Source organism: Macaca nemestrina, chromosome 12, assembly GCF_043159975.1.
Source record: "Macaca nemestrina isolate mMacNem1 chromosome 12, mMacNem.hap1, whole genome shotgun sequence".
Taxonomy (NCBI): domain Eukaryota; kingdom Metazoa; phylum Chordata; class Mammalia; order Primates; family Cercopithecidae; genus Macaca; species Macaca nemestrina.
In genome coordinates this window covers 88990515-89014674 of record NC_092136.1, presented here as the reverse complement: position 1 = coordinate 89014674, position 24160 = coordinate 88990515, and the positions used below count along the sequence as shown (strand labels likewise).

At 37.7% G+C, this 24160-nt stretch overlaps 1 protein-coding gene across 4 annotated transcripts in view; it reads right to left on the bottom strand.

Annotated features, from left to right (window-relative positions):
* The window catches only part of LOC105468899 (folate hydrolase 1), a 67583-nt gene that overhangs the window by 15900 nt on the left and 27523 nt on the right, over positions 1–24160 (bottom strand). For all 4 annotated transcript variants that reach the window (XM_071075418.1, XM_071075419.1, XM_011719393.3 and 1 more), the window contains 7 exons: positions 23528–23621; positions 15747–15845; positions 14430–14515; positions 12945–13064; positions 10452–10534; positions 8126–8189; positions 2548–2615 (listed from right to left, as the gene is read on the bottom strand). In XM_071075418.1, the coding sequence (XP_070931519.1) occupies positions 2548–2615; positions 8126–8189; positions 10452–10534; positions 12945–13064; positions 14430–14515; positions 15747–15845; positions 23528–23621 (614 nt within the window). The remainder of the gene's footprint in view (positions 1–2547; positions 2616–8125; positions 8190–10451; positions 10535–12944; positions 13065–14429; positions 14516–15746; positions 15846–23527; positions 23622–24160) is intronic.

Here is a 24160-nt window from a genome sequence, read left to right as displayed (position 1 = left end):
CTTCTCTGCATTTCCTGAATTTGCGTGTTGGCCTGTCTAGCTATGTTGGGAAAGTTCTCATGGATTATGTCCTGAAATATGTTTTCCAAGCTGGTTCCATTCTTCCCATCTCTTTCATGTACACTAATCAGTCACAGATTCGGTCTCTTTACATAATCATATATTCCTTGGAAGTTTTGTTCACTGCTTTTTCTCTATTCTTGCCTGCCTGTATTATTTCAGAAAAACAGTCTTCAAGCTCTAAGATTCTTTCCTTCACTTGGTCTACACTGCTATTAATATTTGTGATTGCATTGTGAAGTTGCTGTAGTGTGTTTTTCAGCTCTATTCTTTTCTATACTGGCTTTTTTTTTTTTTACTGTCAGTTCCTGCAATATTTTAACATGAATTTTAACTTCCTCAAATTGGGTTATAACACACTCCTTTAGCTCAGTAAACTTTGTTCCTATCCATATTCTGAATTCTATTTCTGTCATTTCAGGCACCTCAACCTGGTTCTGAACCCTTGCTGGAGAAGTGATGCAGTCATTTGTAGGAAAGAGGGCACTCTGGCCTTTTGAGTTTTCAGTGTTCTTGGACTGATGATCCTTTCTCATCTCTGTGGGCTCATCTGCCTTCAATCTTTGAGGTTGGTGACCTTTGGATGGAGCTTTTTCTTTTCTTTTCTTTTTTAAACAGTCTAGCCACTTCTCTGCAGGGCTACTGTGTTGTGCTGGGGGTTTGACTCCAATCCCTAGCTGCCTTAGATTTTACAGTACCTGGAGGAATCATCAGTGAAGGCTGTGAAACAGCAAAGAATGCAGCCTGCTTCTTACTCTGGGACCTCCATCCCAGGGAGTCATAGACATGTTGCTGGCCTGAACAGACCTGTAGGAGGTTGCTGGAGACCCCATTGGGAGGTCTTACCCAGACAGGAGGAAAAGGATCAGGGACCCAGTTAAAAAAGTAGTCTAGCCATGTTTTTGTAGAGCAACTATGCTGTGGTGGGGGTCCACTTCAGCCCTTGGTTGTCCTGGACACTCTGAAGTCTGAAACCTGGAATGGCTAAGTCACCCAAATAGCAAAGATGGTGGTCTGCTCCTCCTGGGAGCTCCATCCCAGGCTGTCCTAAAACCTCTCTCAGCCAGAGAACACCAGCAGGGGTAGCTAGAAACCCTGGTTGGGAAGCTCCACCCATTGATGAGGAACGCAGTTGAGGACCTGCTTTATAAAGCAATCTGGCCACATTTTTGTGGGGCCTCTGTGCTGTGCTGGGGTACTGCTTCCACCCCTAGTCATCTTGGGCTCTCCAAACCCTAAAGGTTGGAATGGTTAAGCCACCCAAACAGCAAAGATGGCAGCCCACCCCTCTATCCCTACTCCCCGCTCCCCCTACCACCCAAGAGCTCTTTCCCAGGTAGACGCAACACTGCTACCAGTGGCTGGCTGGAAATCCAAGCCCATGGGTCTTATCCTGTGAGATGCTGTAGAAGTGGGGCCTGCAGACCATTGTGGCTCAGGCCCCTGAATTCAGCCTCTTTTTTATGGGTATGTATGAGTGTCTAACCTCCTGCTTTGCTGGAGTTGCAGCTACTTTTGCCATGAAGCCTGGAAAGCTGGAGTATCTAAAGCTCCTGTGTCTCCATGCATGCCTGAGTGGCTGTTCTGCTAAGACTCCAGGCAGCTGTGTGTCAGACTGAAGGCCCTGGTGGGGTGGGTTCACAAGGGTATCTGCTGACCTAAGGGCTGCAAAGATCCATGGGAAAAGCATGGTTTCTTGGGGTTGCACATTCACTCATCATTTTCCTGGATGGGGGAGGTTCCCTTGACTCTGTGTCATTTCCAGGTGGGCTGTTGTCCTGCCTTGCTTTTCTCCATTCTCCTTTGGTTGGGTTGTTTCCTTGATTAGTCCCAATGAGAGTACCTGTTCGTTTCAGTTGAAGGTGCTGTATTTACTTGCCCTTTCCCTTTCTCTTTGTGAGAGCCACACACCATAGCTGCTTCTAGTCAGTCATCTTGGTCACTCCTCCATTCCATTCTTTTGAAACCAAAGCTTAATGGCATTTAAATTTTATTTATAATCCCTATCTGAAAAAAATGTAATTGTGGTCTCATCTAGCCTCTGTTCCTGGAAGCCAGCACCTGGTATTCTTATGAATATTCTTTCTCAATCAATTAGAACATTTAATGATTCCTGTGTCCTGAATTAATTGGTATCACTATACTGAAGAGTATGAACAAGTTTTTAAATTAAGGAGTTGAGCCATAGGACCAAGTCTTGGTTCGGCTACTGTACAAGTTATGTGTGACTTTGGTGGCCAGTGTTCTTTGAGCTCAGTTTCACTGTTTTAAGAATGGAGATGGTAGACATGACGCTGCTCATGGGCTACCTCACAGTGATGTGGTGAGAAATGAAGCAATCTGTATAAACAGTTTACTAGATGTGATGGTCTGTGGAGATGGGATGTCATTATTTGTTATATGAAAAGAAGACAAGAAGTTATAAAACAACACCAATGTTTATCAGAATAATACCTCAAGAAAACATCACTCGTAGAACTTATATACCTCTTTTGTTAGGTTGTATACCAAGCTGTACATCAGTGGTGTACAATCAACTCTCAGAGTGTAGTTTCCTGAAAAATAAGAAAAGAATAGATTTTAAAATTTAATTTCTTTCTGTTATTATTTTCTTCAAAGACCACTGCTAACTTCCTAGCAAGAATGTTGTTTTAAAACCCGATTTCAACTATAACTCTCCAATGGCTTCCCATCTAACTCTGTAAATTCCATCATCCTCACCAAAGCCCACAGTGCCATACATGAAACCCCAGGTCACCTCTCGAAATCTGCATTTTACATTCTGCCCAATAATACTCCCTCAGCATCTTTGCACACACTGTCCTTTCAGCCTGGAACAGTATTCTGCATTATATCTGCATGACTTACTCCTCCTCTGGTCTAATGTCATGTTTTTCTGAGAGATTTCCCCTATCACCCTACCTAAAATAGCACTCTCTTACCCCCTAATTTTAGCCACTCTCTCTTTTAACCTTGGCTCATGTTTCTCCATATTACTCATCTATTTAACATAAAACATATTAAGTACTTGTCTTTTTTTTATTGGCCCTCCAACTAGACGATAAGTCCCCTGGGAGAAGGTGTACTCTTTCGTTTGCTGCCATACTCCAGTGCTTAGAACAATCCTAGAATTTAGCATTTGTCCAATCCATATTTGTTGGGACAATGAATTTGTGAACCAGGTGCTCTTCTTAGAGTTTCAGTCCCCATTCCTCAGGAGGTCAAGGGCTGGTGGTTGTGACAATCAAGTGAAGCACTCAGGAGAGGTGTTCTTGGGAAGCCAAGACAGCACAGGGAGGGGGTGCGACTCAGGAGGAGTTTTGGGGGAGGGAAGTCAAGACAACTTCACAAACTTGGAGAGGGGACTCTTGAACTGGGTTTTCTAGAAACGGGACACAGTTGGGGGTGGGGGCGGGGGGAATGGTATTTGCAGCTAAGGGCATAGCCTGTGCAAATGCCCAGAAATGTAAAAGCACATGAAACACTCAGAGCATGGCAACTCGCTTTTATCCCAAAGCCTAAGATCCATGCTTGAGAACAGTAAAAGTTGAGGCTTTTAAAATAGTGACACCTCAGCAGACTTGTTTATGGAACTTAAAAATTTGATATTAGAATTCTAAAATTCATCTGGAAGAATAAATATCTACAAACAGCCCATGTAATTTTTAAAACAGAAGTGCTTATAAGAGTGGAAATGGGGAGGAGAATAGTTTGGCAACATTTATAACAATTTAAATGCACATATCCTAGAACCAAATAAATATACTTGTAGCTCTCTACCCTCTCCTCACATCATACAGAAAAAACATGCAAATAAAAGAATATTAACTACAACAAACTGAAACAATCTGTCCAGCAGCTAGAGAATTGATACAGAATTTGTCCTATTGAATACAATGTAGATTTTTCTTGTCCGGTGGTATTGTTTGTTTTTTAAGTGAAACAGAGATATGTGCTGATATGGAAAGCTTTTCATAATGTGTTGCTGAATGAAAAAGGCAAGTTGTAGAACCATTTAGCTGTAATATGATACCAAATACCTGTATAAGGTGGTGAGAGACAAAAGAGTGTAGTGGTTAGAAGGGTAAAGTTGGAACAGACCAGTCTGATTTGAGTCTAAGCTCAACCCTTCACTAGCTGTGTGACCTTGGGAAAGTTACTTAACCTCTCTGAGTGTCAGTTTCTTCTTTTATACAAAAGAGATAATAAAAGCATTTACCTACTTATCTCAGAGGGTTATGGTGAGTACTGAATAATTTTTTTACATGTAAAGCACCTGAGATAGCACCCACTACACTCTTGGTGCTTTGTGGAGCTAAATTCTATATATTAATGCCAACATGATGGAAATGCCCAAAACTGAGTACAGTAGTATCTTTGGAGAGAGGACTAGGTTTGAGAGTAGTTTGCATTGGGGAGTTTTGCTTTATTTGTAAATTTTACATTTTAACATTAGAAATTTCAGAATATATGATTATTGGTATTATTTGAGAAAGAAACATTAATACAATGTAAAAATATAAACCAAAGTGAGATGAATGGTGTCCCAATCATATAGTACCTGCTGTCCTTTGTTCTCGATTTTGAAAATTATAGAGACACAATGAAGCAATTTCAAGCCAGGGATGACATAAGTAGCAAAGCTTAATGAGTTTTTAAAATACATTAAAATATCAAATCTTAAAAAACTATGGCCAAGTATGGTGCCACACACCTGTTGTCCCAGCTACTTGGGAGGCGGGAGGATCAATTGAGTTCAGGAGTTTGAAACCACTCTGGGCAATACTACAAGATCTCATTTCAAAACAACAAGAACAAAAAAGAAAAAACAAAACAAAACAGAAAAAACTATCAATAAAGAGAATGTTATTCTACATTTCAAGAAAATATATTTGGAGTATTTATTCTTGGTGGGCAAATATATATGTATATTTGACCTTATTATGTGTTTTAAGTAGGTATAATGATATTAATCAAAGTTAACGTTTTTTGATGTTTACTCCGTGCAAGACACAGGTCTGGGAGATTTGCAAATGAATTTTTTTTTTTTGCCCTTACAGGAGCCTTTGAGATAGGGGCTCTTAGAAGTTATATTTAGAAGTGAGAAAACTGAGGCACAAAAAGTAAGTAGCTTGGTTCACACAAATAGGAAGTTGCATAGCCAGGAATGAATCCAGGCATCTGACGCCAAAGGTCAGGATCTTAGCCACTACCCTAAGAGAAGGAGAAAAGAATAACTATATGCACTGTGTAAGCTAACTTTCAGAAGAGTGTAGCTCAGAGGCATTGACAAAGAAGAAAATGAAGGTTGGGGGCTGTGTCTCAGACCCGTAATCCTAGCATTTTGGGAGACCAACATGGTTAGATAGCTTGAGCCCAGGAGTTTGAGGCCAACCTGGGTAATATGGTGAAACCTCATCTCTAATAAAAATACAAAGATTACCTGTTGTTTCCTGACTTTTTAATGATTGCCATTCTAACTGGTGTGAGATGGTATCTCATTGTGGTTTTGATTTGCATTTCTCTGATGGCCAGTGATGATGAGCATTTTTTCATGTGTCTGTGGGCTGTATGAATGTCTTCTTTTGAGAACTGTCTGTTCATATCCTTTGCCCACTTTCTGATGGGGTTGCTTGTTTTTTTCTTGTAAATTTGATTGAGTTCTTTATAGATTCTGGATATTAGCCCTTTGTCAGATGAGTAGATTGCAAACATTTTCTCCCATTCTGTAGGTTGCCTGTTCACTCTGATGGTAGTTTCTTTTGCTGTGCAGAAGCTCTTTAGTTTAATTAGATCCCATTTGTCAATTTTGGCTTTTGTTGCCATTGCTTTTGGTGTTTTAGACATGAAGTCCTTGCCCATGCCTATGTCCTGAATGGTATTACCTAGGTTTTCTTCTAGGGTTTTTATGGTGTTAGGTGCTGGAGAGGATGTGGAGAAAAAGGAACACTTTTACACTGTTGGTGGGATTGCAAACTAGTTCAACCATTATGGAAAACAGTATGGCGATTCCTCAAGGATCTAGAACTAGAAGTATCATATGACCCAGCCATCCCATTACTGGGTATATACCAAAAGGATTATAAATCACGCTGCTATAAAGACACATGCACACGTATGTTCATTGCGGCACTATTCACAACAGCAAAGACTTGGAATCAACCCAAATGTCCATCAGTAACAGACTGGATTAAGAAAATGTGGCACATATACACCATGGAATACTATGCAGCCATAAAAAAGGATGAGTTAGTGTCCTTTGTAGGGACATGGATGAAGCTGGAAACCATCATTCTCAGCAAACTATCACAAGAACAGAAAACCAAACACCGCATGTTCTCACTCATAGGTGGGAACTGAACAATGAAATCACTTGGACTCGGGAAGGGGAACATCATACACCAGGGCCTATTATGGGGAGGGGGGATGGGGAAGGGGAGAGGGATTGCACTGGGAGTTATACCTGATGTCAATGATGAGTTGATCGGTGCTGATGAGTTGATGGGTGCAGTACACCAACATGGCACAAGTATACATATGTAACAAATCTGCACGTTATGCACATGTACCCTAGAACTTAAAGTATAATAATAAAAATTTTAAAAAAATACAAAGATTAGCTGGACATTTGGCACTTGCCTGTAGTCCCAGCTACTAAGGAGACTGAGGTTAAAGGATCACTTGAGTCTGGGAGGTCAAGACTAGTGAGCCATGATTGCTCCAGGCACTCCAGCCTGGACTGCAGAGTGAGACCCTGACTCAAAACAAGCCAGCAAACAAAGAAAAAAACAAAAAAAGAAAAAGAAAATGTAAATGCCAATGTAACTCTATCAAGGTCTCATGTTCTAACTGTTGACATGGCAAATTTACTAATACACTAAAGAAAATATTCTAAAAAATCCCCCCTTCATTCATTTAGTCCTTTATTTTTTGCAACCGTGCCACAAATATTTTTTTAATAAGACGTTAGGAATCCAGGAGTGAATAAGCAAGATACTGTCTGTTCCTTGTTAAAGAATACAGTCTATTACTTGTAAAACAAATAATTAATAATGACAGTGATGAGTGCCACAAAGAAATGTCTTCCCTGAAAAAGTAACATTTCAAAGGAAGGTCTAAGGATAAGGATTAAACAGATAAAGAGGTGTTGAAGAGCAATCTGAGTGTAGAGAATAGGAGTGCAATGGCTGGGATGTTGCATATGGTCAAGATACAGACATATTAGTGGAGCTGGATTGTAGTGACAATGGACTCTTTCATTTTCATGGAAATCAATCTGAGATTTCCTTTAGTTTGGTCCTTCGCTTATTAAAAGTATTTCCATTCTTCAAAGTCAGCCTCAAATGCCTATCCCATTTTTCAAGCCTTTCCTGAAGTTTCTATTATTCTCTCCTCTGAACTCCCAGAGTGGTTTGATCCTACCCTTTCTAAAGTACCTGCATATAATTATAATTCAAGATTGATTTTGTATATTTTCTATACTGAGTGTGCCACCACACCCAGCTAATTTTTGCATTTGTAATAGCTATAGGGTTTTACCATGTTGGCCAGGCTGGTTTCGATATCCTGACCTGAAGTGATCCACCCACTTCAGCCTCCCAAAGTACTGCGATTACAGGTGTGAGCCCCCACACCCCACAAATGATACTTTTTTCCTACATCATTCTAAATTATAGAACCTTTAGGTCCCTGACTTAATCATTCAACAGATACTTACTAAATTCCTGCCATATATAAAAAGAAATCTGCCAGATGAAGCTAATCAAAGAATGCTGCTTTTCTGAATTAGTACTCTATACTTCAAAGCAAAAAAAAAAAAAAAAAAAAAAAAAAGTAAGAAAAGAAAACAAAAAGAAAAGGAAAGGAAAGAAGAAAAGAAAAACTTGCTCACCTAGGCCTCACCCAACTCTCAACTAGGGTTCACACACTGCTTTCTGTCAGAGGTTGCAGTAGACTCCCCAACCACACGTTAATACATAGCCTTCCTTGTTAGGGCATAATTTATTAACTAGACTGCTGCTCCTAGTTTAATCACATCTTTTCTTATGAGACCAACAATATTCACCTTCGATAGACGAATCAGCATTAATATAAGCCACGCCACGCTCTTGAAGGAGTCTTGAATTCTCCTATAATAAAAAGGAAAACCATAAATATAAAGTTATAACCCACTCCCCCTCCCCCACAAAATGCACATCTACATTTAACGATTTAATGTATGTAGACTTCTAATTGAGCTGATCCATATTAATGACAAATTTGACATAAGAAATTCTCATAAAAGAGCTGCTTTGAAAGAATCTGAATAAAGATTACTGGTAGGAAACAACAAGCAAAATTTGTTAAAAGCTAATATTTAAGATGAAACTGTCCATATACTTACGGTAAGTAGAAAAGGAGTTAATTTCTTAACCATACTGTAGTTTATCTTTTAAAAAATTTTCTTAGCAAACATGAATGACCTGAGACTTTTCAGTGAAGATCTTCCTATAAACATCTCATTATTTAAGCAGAAAATCTTGTCTGGTTCATATGGAATGAAGGTATTTTAAGTTTATGAAATTTCTTTTTTTATTTTTTTTGAGATGGAGTCTCGCTCTGTCGCCCAGGCTGGAGTGCAGTGGCACGATCTCGGCTCACTGCAAGCTCCGCCTCCCGGGCTCATACCATTCTCTTGCCTCAGCCTCCCGAGTAGCTGGGACTACAGGCGCCCGCCACCTCGCCCGGCTAGTTTTTTGTATTTTTTAGTAGAGACGGGGTTTCACCATGTTAACCAGGATGGTCTCGATCTCTTGACCTCGTGATCCGCCCGTCTCGGCCTCCCAAAGTGCTGGGATTACAGGCTTGAGCCACCGCGCCCGGCCAAGTTTATGAAATTTCAAGTTAAATTTCATATTATGAAAAATAAGTGAACTTAAGTCATCGCCTGACCACGAAGTCAGGTTCTCCTGTAGGATGGCACCATCTCCTGGTCAATATTGATAATTGCACATTTTTAGAATAACACATAGTAAAGTTTTTTTGAGATATCAATGTGGATTCTGAGTCTCTAAAATATGTAATTTCCTAAGCATTCTGACTACAAGATAAAAAATGAAAAAAAATGCACTGTAAGTGAAAAAAACAATTTGAAAGACACAAATCACACTATCAAAATATTTAGGTTCTTCCAGATATTGGTGTAATTCTTTCTTATAAAACTTTGACTAGGTCTACAAGAGCATCATTTACTTTTTCAAAGAAAATTAAAGTTTACTGGGCTTCACATAGTATCTGGAGTATGAGAGGAGCCAATAAGTATTTACAGCATGACTGGAAATTAATGGACTAAATATTGACTTTGCATATATTTACCTTATAGCTAATGTTTCGGTTATATAAAGCCAACAATACGTGCAGTTAAAATTACTTTTCAAAGGGCTTAGTAAATATTCGGTGGTGGAAATTTCTGCCTTACTTTTAACATAATTTAATATAGGGAGGGTCATTATGAATTAAGAAAGATAAATGAAAAGGATACCTTACAGCCAGGCGTGGTGGCACAAGCCTGTAATTCTAGCACTTTCGGAGGCCGAGGTAGGCAGATCACTTAAGTTCAGGAGTTCAAGGCCAGCCTGGCCAACATGGCAAAACCCTGTCTTACTAAACATACAAAATTTAGCCAGGTGTGGTGGTCTGTAATCCCAGCTACTCGGGAGGCTGGGGCAGGAGAATCGCTTGAACCAGGGATGCTGAGGTTGCAGTGAGCAGAAATCACGTCACTGTACTCCAGCCTGGGCAAGAGTGAGACTCCATCTCAAAAAAAGAAAAAAATGTATTTAGCTTTAGGAGATATTTTGGAAAGCGTAATAGAATCATGACAGAAATCAAACATGATACAGGAGAATTTGACTTCATGGTCAGGAAATAGAGACAATTTAACCTCATATTTTTCATAAACTTGAAATAGCTTCATTCCCTTTGAATCAGAGAAGATTCTGCATTTAAATGGCATGTTTATGGGAAGATATTCACGGAAAAGTCTGTTAGGTCATTCATGTTTGCTAAGACAATATTTTGAAGAATAAACTGCAGTATGGTTAAGAAACTGACTCGTTTTGATGTTTGGTTTCTAGCATATCTGCTTATTTACTCTCATACTCCCAGGAAATAAAGATAATTTTGACAATTGACATTAAGTGGCTCTTAAAAGTTCAAACAAAACTTAGTTCTTTAGCAACAGAGATTTTTATTGCTGATTTTTGAACAAGAATATGTTGCTTCAGGTTTTGGGGAAAAAAAACTTTAAATATTTTCTTATTATATTCATTTCATATTTTTACGTGCTTGGCAAATAAGTCCTGGCTAATTTATTTTATAAAAATTTATATTATAGCAAATTATCAACTAACCTCTGCCCATTCAGTAGAACCAAGAAGACCAAATTCTTCTGCATCCCAGCTTGCAAACAAAATTGTTCTTCTAGGTCTCCACCCTAAAATATATGTGCATATATAAATGCTAGAAAAAAATTCATAATGTACCCAGGATACTACCAAGCCCAGATGGAAAAAAACAAAACAAAACAAAAAAGCAGTCATTGATTATTTGGGAAGGGCGAATTGTGGTAAAAATCTTTACTTACGTAATTTTCTTTTGTAAGATTTTAAAAAGTTGTCAATACAAAATAGTACAATTACATAGAAAAGGGGGGAAATGTGACAGTAAAGATCTTGCAAGATCATAAAACAATCTAATAGGTTTATAATAATTGGCTATGCATAGGAAGTCATTGGTGGTCTGCAACTGCCTAGAACAAAGAAAGAAATTTCTAGATGTGTTCGGTCTTCTGAAAGCAGATATAACTGAAAGAAAATCCTTTGAAACTCTTTCCTATTGTTCTGACATCAAATAAACAATTGTTCAATATCAGCTGGTCGTATGATTTCACTCCATTCTCTGCCAGAATTAATCAATAAGGGCTCAGTTAGCAACAGCAATGTTTGCTGTTGCTGAAAACCACATAATTCAATAAAGGGGTGATGTGTCTTGGAGGTTATAAACACTGACCTTGGTGTTAAGGCAAGATCTTGTTTCAAACCCTGGTTCTCTCACTAGCAGCACGACTAAGGGAAAGTTATTCAAACCTACTAAACTTCCATTTCTTCATCTGTATACCAGGAACAAGAGAGTAAAGATGAAGACACCACTTGATTGTGGGAGGATTAAATGGAATAATGTTTAGAAAGCACTGAGTAGGTGCCCCAAAAATTGTGAGTACTCATCATCTTAGTAAATATTCATGTGTGCTTAAGCATGTATATACTATAGCTGTTGACTCTAGTCTTTTGTTTTTGTCAATAGTATTATTCAAATTTCCTATTATTATTCATCAGCATTCCATTTCTTTGGCATATTTTATAATTGTCACAGCGATGTTTTGTATAGTTACCACAGGGATTTCCTAGCAAAATCATGAAACATTTTTGTAACAAAATTAAACACTACCTACTTCGTGAATTATGTAAATTTAGGTCTCCATTGTTTGGTTTTTTTCAAATATAAGATAGCTGTGTAGAAAAAAGAACTGAGCACCTTTACATTTTATTTTAAATAGAGACATCATGGTTTTGTGGACTGGTAGTCAGAAATTTGAGTTTAAACCCTGATTCTCTTATTCTGCCACATGCTAGCTACATAATCCTGGGGAAACTATTGAATTCTCTAAACCTTGGTTAACTTATCTGTTACATGAGAAGATAAAGAAATATGTCTTCTCCCTAGTTGCTATGACTTCAAAGTACATAGGACATATAAAAACAGCTTCTCAAAAAAAGTAAATACTATGCAAACAACACATATTATTGTTTTTATTGTTGCTACAAATATATAGGTTATATTTTACAGCCCCCAGACACCTTGTTTGCAGGGTCAATAAAGAGAATGAACTTCTTGCTCTCAATGTGCAATTATTATGTTAAAGAGCAAACATTTGAACTAAATTTTACTTTGACTATCATATGAAGATTCTAAAATGGCTAAAGTGATGATGTTACGAGTATAAACCTAATTTTTGTGAGAGCACACCAGTGCTCAGGGTATGAGAATACAGATTCCAAACTTTTGACAGAATCCCATTAGACCTAAGACCAGTATTTCTCTGAACAGAACATCTATCTCCTTAATTACTCCATACATTTAACCTGAGGTCTGGGGTTAGAAGAGACTGAGGAACGTCTGCTTACAGTCTCTAACGAGGAAGCTTTGGCTTATAATCTAATTTCAGTGTGTTTTCTCTAGTGATGTAACCCATCTGCATCTTCTTAGTTGCAAAGAACAACCATTAACAGTATAATTCCTTTATTTCAGATTATCACTTAATACATAAATATCAATAATATAAATGTTATATAAATAAATGCAAAAATAAATAATACAATTGGCAGGGTGCGGTGGCTCAAGCCTGTAATCCCAGCACTTTGGAAGGCCGAGACGGGCGGATCACGAGGTCAGGAGATCGAGACCATCCTGGCTAACACGGTGAAACCCGTCTCTACTAAAAAAATACAAAAAAACTAGCCGGGTGAGGTGGCGGGTGCGTGTAGTCCCAGCTACTCGGGAGGCTGAGGCAGGAGAATGGCGTAAACCCGGGAGGCGAAACTTGCAGTGAGCCGAGATCCGGCCACTGCACTCCAGCCTGGGCGACAGAGCGAGACTCCGTCTCAAAAAAAATAAATAAAAAATAAAATAAAATAAATAATATAATTAACCAACCAATATTAAAAATTGTATCGGTATTTTTACCAAACACATGTAATGGTTGAAGTAGTATTTTTATACTCCCTTTACCGAAGACTAAACTGAGAGTCAGATAGGTTGGCTTTTTTGCTGTTGGTTTGTATTACCTTCCTTTTTCAGCGTTCCAAAGCTCCTCACAATTTCATGAACAACAGCTGCTCCACTCTGAGGGTCAATACCACCAAACACCCATGAGTCCCGGTGACCTCCCAGAATGACGTATCTGTCTAGAAAGCATCGATACAAGACTATTTGTCATTTTGGGTCAATAAAAGAGAAAATTGCAAACAACTCAATAGCATCTAAATACAAAGCACTCATTACTCAAAAAAAAAAAAGGCTAGGTTCCCTAAGATTTGTGAAAATATGTTATTTCTGATTTTAATATGTGTTTCTGCTATCTGAGAAAGCATAAATGTGATAAAGCAAATATATATTTCAATGTATTACTATAATTATAAGTACTACATATAAGTAATTAAGAAAGCTTAATGTTATCCTTATTCACATTTTTTGTAATTCTCTATTACTCCTCTCTTACCTAACTTACCACTTTCTAATTTATTCAAAATAAGAGAACATAGTGGCCACATAGGAAGTTCTCCAATTCCTATTCTTTCTATTCAGTTTTTAAGGTACAGCTCAAATATGTTCTCCCTCTATGAACCTTTTTTATTTTCTATAGAAGAGGGAATTTCTCTGCCTACCCTGCTCTCAGGAGTAATAAAGCACTGATCACCCTTAAGTATATGGCTCCCTTCACAAACTGTGAGCTCTTTGTCTCGGGTCTGTGTCTTCTTTTGTCTCCCCATCTCCAATGCTTATCACAGAGCTGGCACAAAATAGGTACTCAGTATTATTCTATAATAGCCACTTATATATTGCTTAGTACTCATTAGAATATGCAAACGACAAGGATATCAATATTCTTGATCTAAAATAAATCACTGCTCATAAGAAACATGCAATTAATATGTTTAATATACATTTAATAGTATCTGTTTTGGTAAGAAATATGGAACCAAATAGTTCATAAGAAACTGAGGCTTCATGAACTAAGACTATGTATAAAATGTATTAATTAGTAGATCATCCGAGCTTCTATGGAAATCATATGTCCATATATTTTATCAGTGGCTTTAGTTGTGGAAAATAAAACTATGTAAAGGATTCATTAATACAAGATTATCTTAATTTTCTAAGAGTGTGATATTTTATATAGATGTTAATAGTTATCATGAAGATATTTCCCTATGCAAAATATGTAGTAAAAAAAAAAAATTCAGAAAACTCAGAAAAAAATGCATCTTTCCCTACCCTGCTTCCCTTGATCCTTTAATTGAGGCCTGCACAATTTATCATTCACCTTGGTCATCTGCCCAGCCTAGCACCAAACATTCACTTGTCTTCACCACCTGTACCACAATACAAAATTATTTCATATTTATTTATTTTGTTTTTAGGTGAGTTCCACTGGTTTTCTTTGTTCGTTTGTTTGTTTGTTTTGATTCACTTTGCACTCCCAGAGGTTGGCAGTATCCAGCACATAACAGTTACTTGATCAATATTTGCTAAGCAAATGATTCCTTTACCTGGTTCCACTGCTCCTCTGAGAGTACCTATCACATTGTAAATTCTTGTCACTTCACTGGTAGAGTGGATGTGCATCTTGACTTTTCTAATGCAAAGATAAAAGACATTCTTTAAAAAAAAAAAACGAAACTGGTTAACAGATTAACACTATAAGGGTTAAGGGAATTTTCCCCTCTGCCTTTGAAGGTTCAAATCTGGTCAAATAAACTGAAAATCGATTAACAGGAGAAAAAGATACAAACTGATTAACACACCAGTGTATACAGGAGCCAAACAAAATATGAGACTCAAACAAAGGCCAAATGGCTGAAGTTTAACTGGCACCCTCTTCACAGGGGAGGGGGAAGTGGGGGACTGCAGGTGGTTTTGAGGGATGGTAAACGGTTTTCAAGAGAGTTAAATGGACCCGAAGAGCAGGCAATAGTTTGTAAATAATTCTCTTTGGAACTTGAATGGAACTAGAGAACAGTCAACAGCTGTGACAAGGCCTGTGTAAAGTGATATGCCTCAGTCTTCCTTCCTATTATATGAGTTCAATCTTCCCTGGTCAATAAAATTTCAGGGAGGGGAAAGAAAGTCATTGTCTTCCTTCTACAGGAGCTTCAGATAAGGGAACTTCAGAGAGAAACTTCCACTCTGCTCTTGTAGGGTGAAGTAGGAGGTCAGAACTATTGATTCTGAAGCTGCATTTAAGGACTTTTATCCTTTAGTTCGAAGTGCTCAGCATGCCAGAACACCATACTTTGGGTTATCCATTTTCTGAGTTCCAACAACACCCATAATTTTTAAATCTTCAATCTTGTTTAAAGATGTCTAATTGTTCACAGGCAAAAATTACACTGGTTCTAACTTGCAGTTTTGTTTCCTGCTGGTATTACATAAACTTTACTTTTTCTGTCATCCTCTATAGTATTTTTTCTTTTCTTTTTTTTTTTTCTTGAGATGGAGTCTGGCTCTGTCGCCCAGGCTAGAGTGCACTGGCGCGATCTCAGCTCACTGCAAGCTCCGCCTCCCTGGCGCAATCTCAGCTCACTGCAAGCTCCGCCTCCCGGGTTAGCGCCATTCTCCTGCCTTAGCCTCCCGAGTAGCTGGGACTACAGGCGCCCGCCACCACGCCCGGCTATTTTTTTCTATTTTTAGTAGAGACAGGGTTTCACATTGTTAGCCAGGATGGTCTCAATCTCCTGACCTCGTGATCCTCCCACCTCGGCCTCCCAAAGTGCTCATATTACAGGCATGAGCCACCGCGCCCGGCCTAGTATTTTTTTCTTTAAGGCTCCCCCTTAAAAGAGTTAAAATTAAAATAGTCTCTTAACTGTGTAGAAAAGTTTCCAGTAAAGCCAGGTCCAACATTGTAGGGCACTTTGAGACTTCCTCTCCAGCTGCTATCTGGTGATGCTGAGCCACCCATTTTTCTGTTGGACACAAAAAAACGTGATTAGCCACAAAAAAACCCTGAAGTAACACATTAAAATGTTAATGGATTCATTTTATTGAGAATCTGCTCATAATATCTTTAATGAGTACAAAGTGCTTTGAATATAATATGTCATTTAAACCTTACCACAATTCTGAGGAATTGCTTCCTCCACTTCACAGATGGGGCACAGGAGGCTTAGAGATTAGATAACATGCCCAAAGTCATGCAACTAGTAAATGGTATAATTAAGATTCAAATTATTGATAAGAATTTGATCTGTGTTACCAGTATCTAGTAGTAAATCTAAAAGTGGTTTCCAGAGCATGTGCTGAAGAAAGAGCTTGATGTCTAACTCTCTGAATTTTTCCATTGTTATTTGTCTCACTGGTATATAGTTATTTTTTACAAAGTACTTTCATACCCATCTACTAAGAAGACAGGAGGATCCTTTCTTTTGAAAGGATTTCATTTCAGAAGCCCCGAAAAACTTCAATGCTATTTTTTAAAATTCAGAAATAAAGATTCAGGCAGATCACTCAGTACATGCCATGGTCCCTGGTTATCTTTCAGCAGATTACTGAGAAAGAAAACATGGTAATGTTTATGAAATGGTGGGGTTCTTGAAGTTTCACTTCAGCATATCTGCCTTTACTGTATTGAGATGATGGATTAACTTATTCTTGATTGGGGCATGTAAAACAATATACTTTTACTAAATAGCTACTGAGAGACGAATGTGTTTCCAGACAAACTTAAAAGACTGTTCAAACTGAATAACCTCTACCTTAATTGTAACTACATTTTTATAAAAATTCAGCTGTAAGGCAAAAACAGACTTCTTTGGGCCTACCACGGGCATTTTGTTCCCGTTAAATGAATACTCCAGACAATGGGGGCAACAGAGTCCTTGGCAGAGCTTCCCTTCTAACAAAAAGTAGCCCAAGAAATTATTACTATTTTTTCTAACAAAAAGCAGCCTGAAAAATGTAGCTGCAAACATAGATTAGCAAGCTGAAAAGTGCAGGGGAATGCCGGCAGCTGTGCCAATAGAAAAGGGCTACCTGCGGTCAGGCGCGGTGGCTCACGCTTGTAATCCCAGCACTTTGGGAGGCCGAGGAGGGCGGATCACCTGAGGTCGGGAGTTCGAGATCAGCCTGACCAACATGGAGAAACCCCGTCTCTACTAAAAAAAAAAAAAAAAAAAAAAAAATTAGCTGGGTGTGGTGGCGGCACATGCCTGTAATCCCACCTACTCAGGAGGCTGAGGCAGGAGAATCACTTGAACCCGGGAGGCAGAGACTGCGGTGAGGCGAGATAATGTCATTGCACTCCAGCCTGGGCAACAAGAGCAAAATTCTATCTCAAAAAAAAAAAGAAAAAAAAAAAAAAGGCTATTACCTGGGGGCCAGGCATGTACATATGGAGGGTCCATCTTCCCTGTTTTTGTTACCACATGCACAGTAACAGAGAAATGAGCAACATGGCGCAGCTCAGGCAGAAAGCTTACCTGAATAATAAAAGATTAGGGTGGGGCTACCAGAAATTCACACCCTATGCAAATGACACACCTGGTCTAACCAGTTTTTCCATGACTTATATAAATCAGACATCACCTCTTCACCATCTCATCTATAAAACCCTCTGCATTTTGCAGTGGACCAGCAACACACTTTTTTCCAGGACCTCTCTCTGCAGCAGAGAGCTATGCTAATATGCTATAAACTAATAACATCAGTTGCTTTGGGGGTGTAAATGGATGAGAGGAAAACTTTACTATAAATCCCTTTGAATTGTGAACTTTGTAAATTTATTTCCTTTTCAAAATAAAAATTAATAGTCCATATTCCCATAAAACAATATAATACAAAGCCATGATTGTAGTGTCCCCACAAGGAGAGGTAAACAAATGACTAGAAGAGAACATAATAATAGTTATATATAAGAATCTAATATACCAATGAAAAAAACAATACACATATGTGGAGAATAGAAGTTTCAGTTGAAAAATGTTACTGAGGTATAAATCTCTTTAGGTCCTTTTCTCACTTTATAAATAAAAAATAAATTCCACAAATATTTAAAAGTTGAATATTAAAATTTCAAACCACAAAAATATTAGAAAGTACAAATAAACGTTGGAAAATGTCTCTGAACATATTTGGTAGACTGTAGATGCCCAGTAATTAATGTACAGACAGTATTGAGTTTATAATTCTGTATCTTGTAATATATCAATTTTGACCATGTGGAGAAGATTTGTTGTCTACTATGTTTAAGGCACTGTGTTTTATTCACTAAAAAATATAAATATATACAAGACTCAGTCTTTCCACCAAAGAGTTTATAAATCACTCAGAAGAAAATACATATAAAACCAATCATAATATAAAACAGAACATGACAGATCAAAGGTAAAGTTCTAAAAAATGTGGACAAAAGAAAGCTTGATTCAGCTTGTGAGATCAGGAATTACTTTCTAAAGAAGGTTTCACTTGATCTGGATTTTAAAGGATGAATAAGGGCTGGGCATGGAAAAATGAGGGTGAAGAGCATTCCAGGCACAGAGGCGGGCAAGCAAAGTGCAAGGGTAAGGCATGATGACTATTCTGGCTGGGATATAAAATGGCTAACTTTCCTTGAGAAAGAAATTGAAAAACAGTGTAACTCAAGTGCACATGGAGCACTTTTCATAATAAATCATGGCTGTAAAATGAGTCTGGATAAATTTAAAAGGTTGAAATTATACAATCATTTTATTACTCATATACTTCTTTTACTAATCCAACCACAATAAAAAGAATTTAGAATCAATAACAAAAGTAAATTTAGGAAATTCACAAATACATGGAAATTAAACAACTAACTCCTAAATAACCAATGGGTCAAAGAAACATTCTCTGAAATACAATTTAAAAATGCTTTGAGATGAATAAAAATGACAACACAATGTACCAATACTTATGAGATGCAGCAAAAGCAGTGCTTAAAGGAAAATGCATAGCTGTAAACACCTATATAGAACAATCTCAAATCAGTAAGCTAAGCTTTCACCTTAATAAACTGGACAAAGAAAACTAAACTAAACTCAGAAAGCATAAGAAAGAAAATTACAAAGATTGAAAGAGAAATAATAAAATAGAGAATAGAGAAAATCAATGAAACAAAGGGTGATTCTTTAAAAAGATGGATTAGAGACTTAAATGTTAGACCTAATACCATAAAAACCCTAGAAGAAAACCTAGGTATTCAGGACATAGGCATGGGCAAGGACTTCATGTCTAAAACACCAAAAGCAATGGCAGCAAAAGCCAAAATTGACAAATGGGATCTCATTAAACTAAAGAGCTTCTGCACAGCAAAAGAAACTACCATCAGAGTGAACAGGCAACCTACAGAATGGGAGAAAATTTTTGCAATCTACTCATCTGACAAAGGGCTAATATCCAGAACCTACAAAGAACTCAAACAAATTTACAAGAAAAAAACAAACAACCCCATCAAAAAGTAGGCAAAGGATATGAACAGACAGTTCTCAAAAGAAGACATTCATACAGCCAACAGACACATGAAAAAATGCTCATCATCACTGGCCATCAGAGAAATGCAAATCAAAACCACAATGAGATACCATCTCACACCAGTTAGAATGGCAATCATTAAAAAGTCAGGAAACAACAGGTGCTGGAGAGGATGTGGAGAAATAGGAACACTTTTACACTGTTGGTGGGACTGTAAACTAGTTCAACCATTGTGCAAAACAGTGTGGCGATTCCTCAAGGATCTAGAACTAGAAATACCATTTGACCCAGCCATACCATAACTGGGAATATACCCAAAGGATTATAAGTCATGCTGCTATAAAGACACATGCACACGTATGTTTATTGTGGCACTATTCACAATAGCAAAGACTTGGAATCAACCCAAATGTCCATCAGTGACAGACTGGATTAAGAAAATGTGGCACATATACACCATGGAATACGATGCAACCATAAAAAAGGATGAGTTCCTGTCCTTTGTAGGGACATGGATGCAGCTGGAAACCATCATTCTCAGCAAACTATCGCAAGAACAGAAAACCAAATACCGTATGTTCTCACTCATAGGTGGGAATTGAACAATGATATCACTTGGACACAGGAAGGGGAACATCACACACCGGGGCCTATTGTGAGGAGGGGGGTGGGGGGAGGGATAGCATTAGGAGATATACCTAATGTAAATGATGAGTTAATGGGTGCAGCACACCAACATGGCACATGTATACATATGTAACAAACCTGCACATTGTGCACATGTACCCTAGAACTTAAAGTATAATAATAAAAAATTAAAAAAAGATCAACAAAATTAGCAAATCATTAGACTGACCAAGTTAAAAAGGGAAGACTGTAATTACTAAAATCAAGAATACAGGAGAGTATATTACTACTATCTTTACCTAATTCTTACCTTTACTGCAGTGGCTGAAATATAAAAGTCATTCTATAAATGTTCCTTGAGTGAGTGGGCTGTGAGAAGACATTAAAGGTCTCCTGAGCAGAGACATAAGAATGAGACAACACTATAATCAATAGAGGTGGCTACTAAATGCTTGTTTAGTTGAGTAGGGAGTAAATAGTGTTTACCAAAGTATCTTTTGCATCAGACATGAATTTGGGTCCCGACTCTCTCACTTACTCTCTGAACATTGGTTAAAATGAGTATCACAATACTAACTCATATAGTTGTTTTATAGGTTAATTAAGGAGATGTATGTAAAGCATTTAGCACAACAGTAAGTGCTAAAGCATAATTAGCACTCCATGCAGGATACCTGCTATTACTGTTACTGTTGGCACTATAATTATCATCCTAGAAGTTACTCTAGAAGACAAATTAAAACCGCATAATCACACTGTGTTCAGTATATATGTAAAGAAAAATAGGAAAAAACATACATGGTGTCTCCTTTCTCTCCCACTCAAGTCAACATAAAGTTTTTACCATCACTCACATTTCATCAATTTTTTATTTAAGTTCTCAGCATTCTTGGACCATTATATAACTTTATATCTCTCCTCGTTTTCTCACACATGTATTAATAAACTTTTATTTCATGATATATTCCATTTGTAAAACACTGTCTTTTCTATTTAATGCACAATGCTAAACTGCCACCCACTTGAGAGAACCTGAGAGTTGAGTAGCTTGGCACACTCCCAAGGCACATGTGCAAAGAGAGTAAATTTTCACAGTGAAATTCATAAGCAAACCATATGTTCTTTTAAACAATTTTTAAAAACTAAATTACACTTATATGGACTATTTCATTATGGCTTAGAAAGTGGATAAATAGAAATGCCTATTTTTAATTATGAAATTTTGAATGTAAAATGCACTTTTCCATGAAAGTTATGTTATTAACGGTGATTGTATTTGTAAAATGGCTTACAGAGGCTGACACAGTAATGTCAAATGAATTACATTTGTAATTTTTCAATCAGGTAATTCCATTACACAATCAGAGCACAGCTGATATTGACCTAGTAAACCAGACCAAATTGAAAACATTTAAATAAATCTCACATCTAATTCCATGATATTATGCATCCTTTTTTTCTAATTACAAAGATAATACAGGTTCATGTTTTACTTTTTTTGTTTTTTTTGAGACTGAGTCTCACTCTGTTACCCAGGCTGGAGTGCAGTGGCGTGATCTCGGCTCACTGCAACCTCTGCCTCCGAGGTTCAAGCGATTCTCCTGCCTCAGCCTCCCGAGTAGCTGGGGCTACAGGCAATCACCACCATGCCCAGCTAAGTTTTGTATTTTTAGTACAGACGGGGTTTCACCATGTTGGCCAGGATGGTCTCCATCTCTTCACCTCATGATCCACTCGCCTCGGCCTCCCAAAGTGCTGGGATTACAAGCATGAGCCACAGCGCCCAGCCCCATGTCTTAAATTTTTATATAACTGAGATAATACTATATATATATATAGTATATATATATAGTTTTGAAATTTGCTTTTCTTCACTCAATAGTATATCATAAGCATTTTTCTATATTATTAATTATTCTGGTACAACATATAATATCTTTTAATCACTTCATTTACTATCATAGTCATTAATATTTGAGTACATATCAATTGTTGAAGATCTGTGTTGTCTACAGTTTTCCACTATTACAAGTAATGCTAAAATGAGTTTTATCTTTTAAATATCATGAATACTTAGTCTTTATTTGTACATATTTTTAGGCAAATGCATAGTCTATGGTGCTATCAAAAGTTGTGCCTGTGTCCTGAATCTTAAACAATGTAGTAAAGTTTATAGCCCCAAGGAAGAAAGACCAGGGTACTTTCTCAATCTGCCCTTAAATTGAACAGATGCATCCTACTCCCCAGATGTCTGGCTCTTCACCTCTGAAACTGAGTGTCTTGTCCTAGGTCAAAAAGTGCTTCCTCATAAATATTGGAATAAAATGATTAAGAAATGCTTGAACTCAAAGAAGAAAAGGGACTAACTGGCCAGATGCTTTGGTATCTATCAATTTCACTTTTAGAAAAGCCAGTGTTCTCTCACCTCTAAAGAATAATGCTGGCTGGGCACGGTGACTCACGCCTGTAATCCCAGCACTTTGGGAGGCTGAGGTGGGCGGATCACCTGAGATCAGGATTTCAAGACCAGCCTGACCAGCATGGTGAAACCCCATCTCTACTAAAAATACAAAAATCAGTCGGGCATAGTGGTGGGCGCCTGTAATCCCAGCTACTCAGGAGGCTGAGGCAGGAGAATTGCTTGAACCCAGGAGGTGGGGGTTGCAGTGAGCCAAGATCGTACCACTGTACTCCAGCCTGGGCAACAGAGTGAGACTCTGTCTCAAAAAAAAAAAAAAAAAAAGGGACATGGCAATGGGAGAAAGAAGCACAGGAAAGAGGAAACAGTTCCAATGCCAGGTTAAGTGGAACAAATCTGGGAAAGTTTTGATAATGAAAGCAGAAAATTTCGATAATGAAAGCAGAAGGAGAAGAATAGAGATATAAACAAAATGGAAGTGGCTCTCATAGTGTGTAATTCTGGGTCCTCTCAGACTTAGAGGAACACATGAGTAAGAGATTTACTAGGGAAAAGCAAGTGTGGAAAATGAGGAAAGAGCTAGGAAACCCTGAGAAAATCCTTAGACTGCAAGGTAGGTCTAATATTGAATAAAGGAAAAAGGGAGGAGGAAAAGAAAGAGGAGTGTTGGGTGCAGTATCTATTTGAGCCAGGCTATCAGGGAGTCCCTGGGTTAAACTTTTGCATCAGAGGAGTCCCATGCCTTCCAGAAGCAGGCCTGTAGTAGTATCCTTGCCACACTCAGTCATTGCCTGAGAAGAACTACAGGAAGCATGGTCTTGACACAAATAGAGTGGGGTTTTAAAGCACAGCATCTGGAGCAATTGATCAATTAGGTTCCCTGCAGTTACATATCTGAAAGGCTCATTTTCATGGGTGTCATACACTAGATACTCACGTACATACTAAATTCCAGAACAGAACCACTACTCTATTTTATAGTGATAAAATTACAAGGAGCACCTATGTTGGAAAATTTAAGTACTAAAAAAATGGAGATAAAAGGCTAACATTTGAAAACTATCAATAATGAAAATTACCCAAACAGCCATCCATTGTTTCTTACGAACTTACTCTAGGAGCTTCTGTGCATCATAGTATCCAATTGGATGAACGGGAATACTTGGAAGACCAACAGCCTCTGCAATTCCACGCCTATAAGCATATTCTGAGAAAAAAAAATGCCATATTTCCAGTAAAAACTCAGTTTCATTCAAATGGTTCTCTGTAAATCACATTAAATACATTCTAATGTCACATTTGCTAGAATTGTTAAAGTAAAACAGATTAACAGTTCAAATATTAGCGAGAATGCGGAGCAACTGAAATCCCCATACATTGCTTGTGTGAGTCTAGTCTAAAATTATACAATCACTTAAGATAACTCTTTTGAAAAGCAATGTCAAGCAGAAATGTACACTACGGCACAGCAATTCCACTCCTGAGTATTTACTCTAGAAAGATGAGCACATGCCCACAAGAAGACATGTACAAAATTGTTCATAATAGTCACATTTATATTAGCCAAATATTAGACAAAGTCCAGGTTTCTAACAGAAGAATGAATAAACAATCCATAGTATAATCCCACAATGGAATGCTACTCAATCATCAAAAGAAAAAAACTAATACATACAATGTGATGGAAAATCTCAAATTACTACACTGAAATAAACAAAGCTTTAAAAAAAAATCTACTGTTTGATT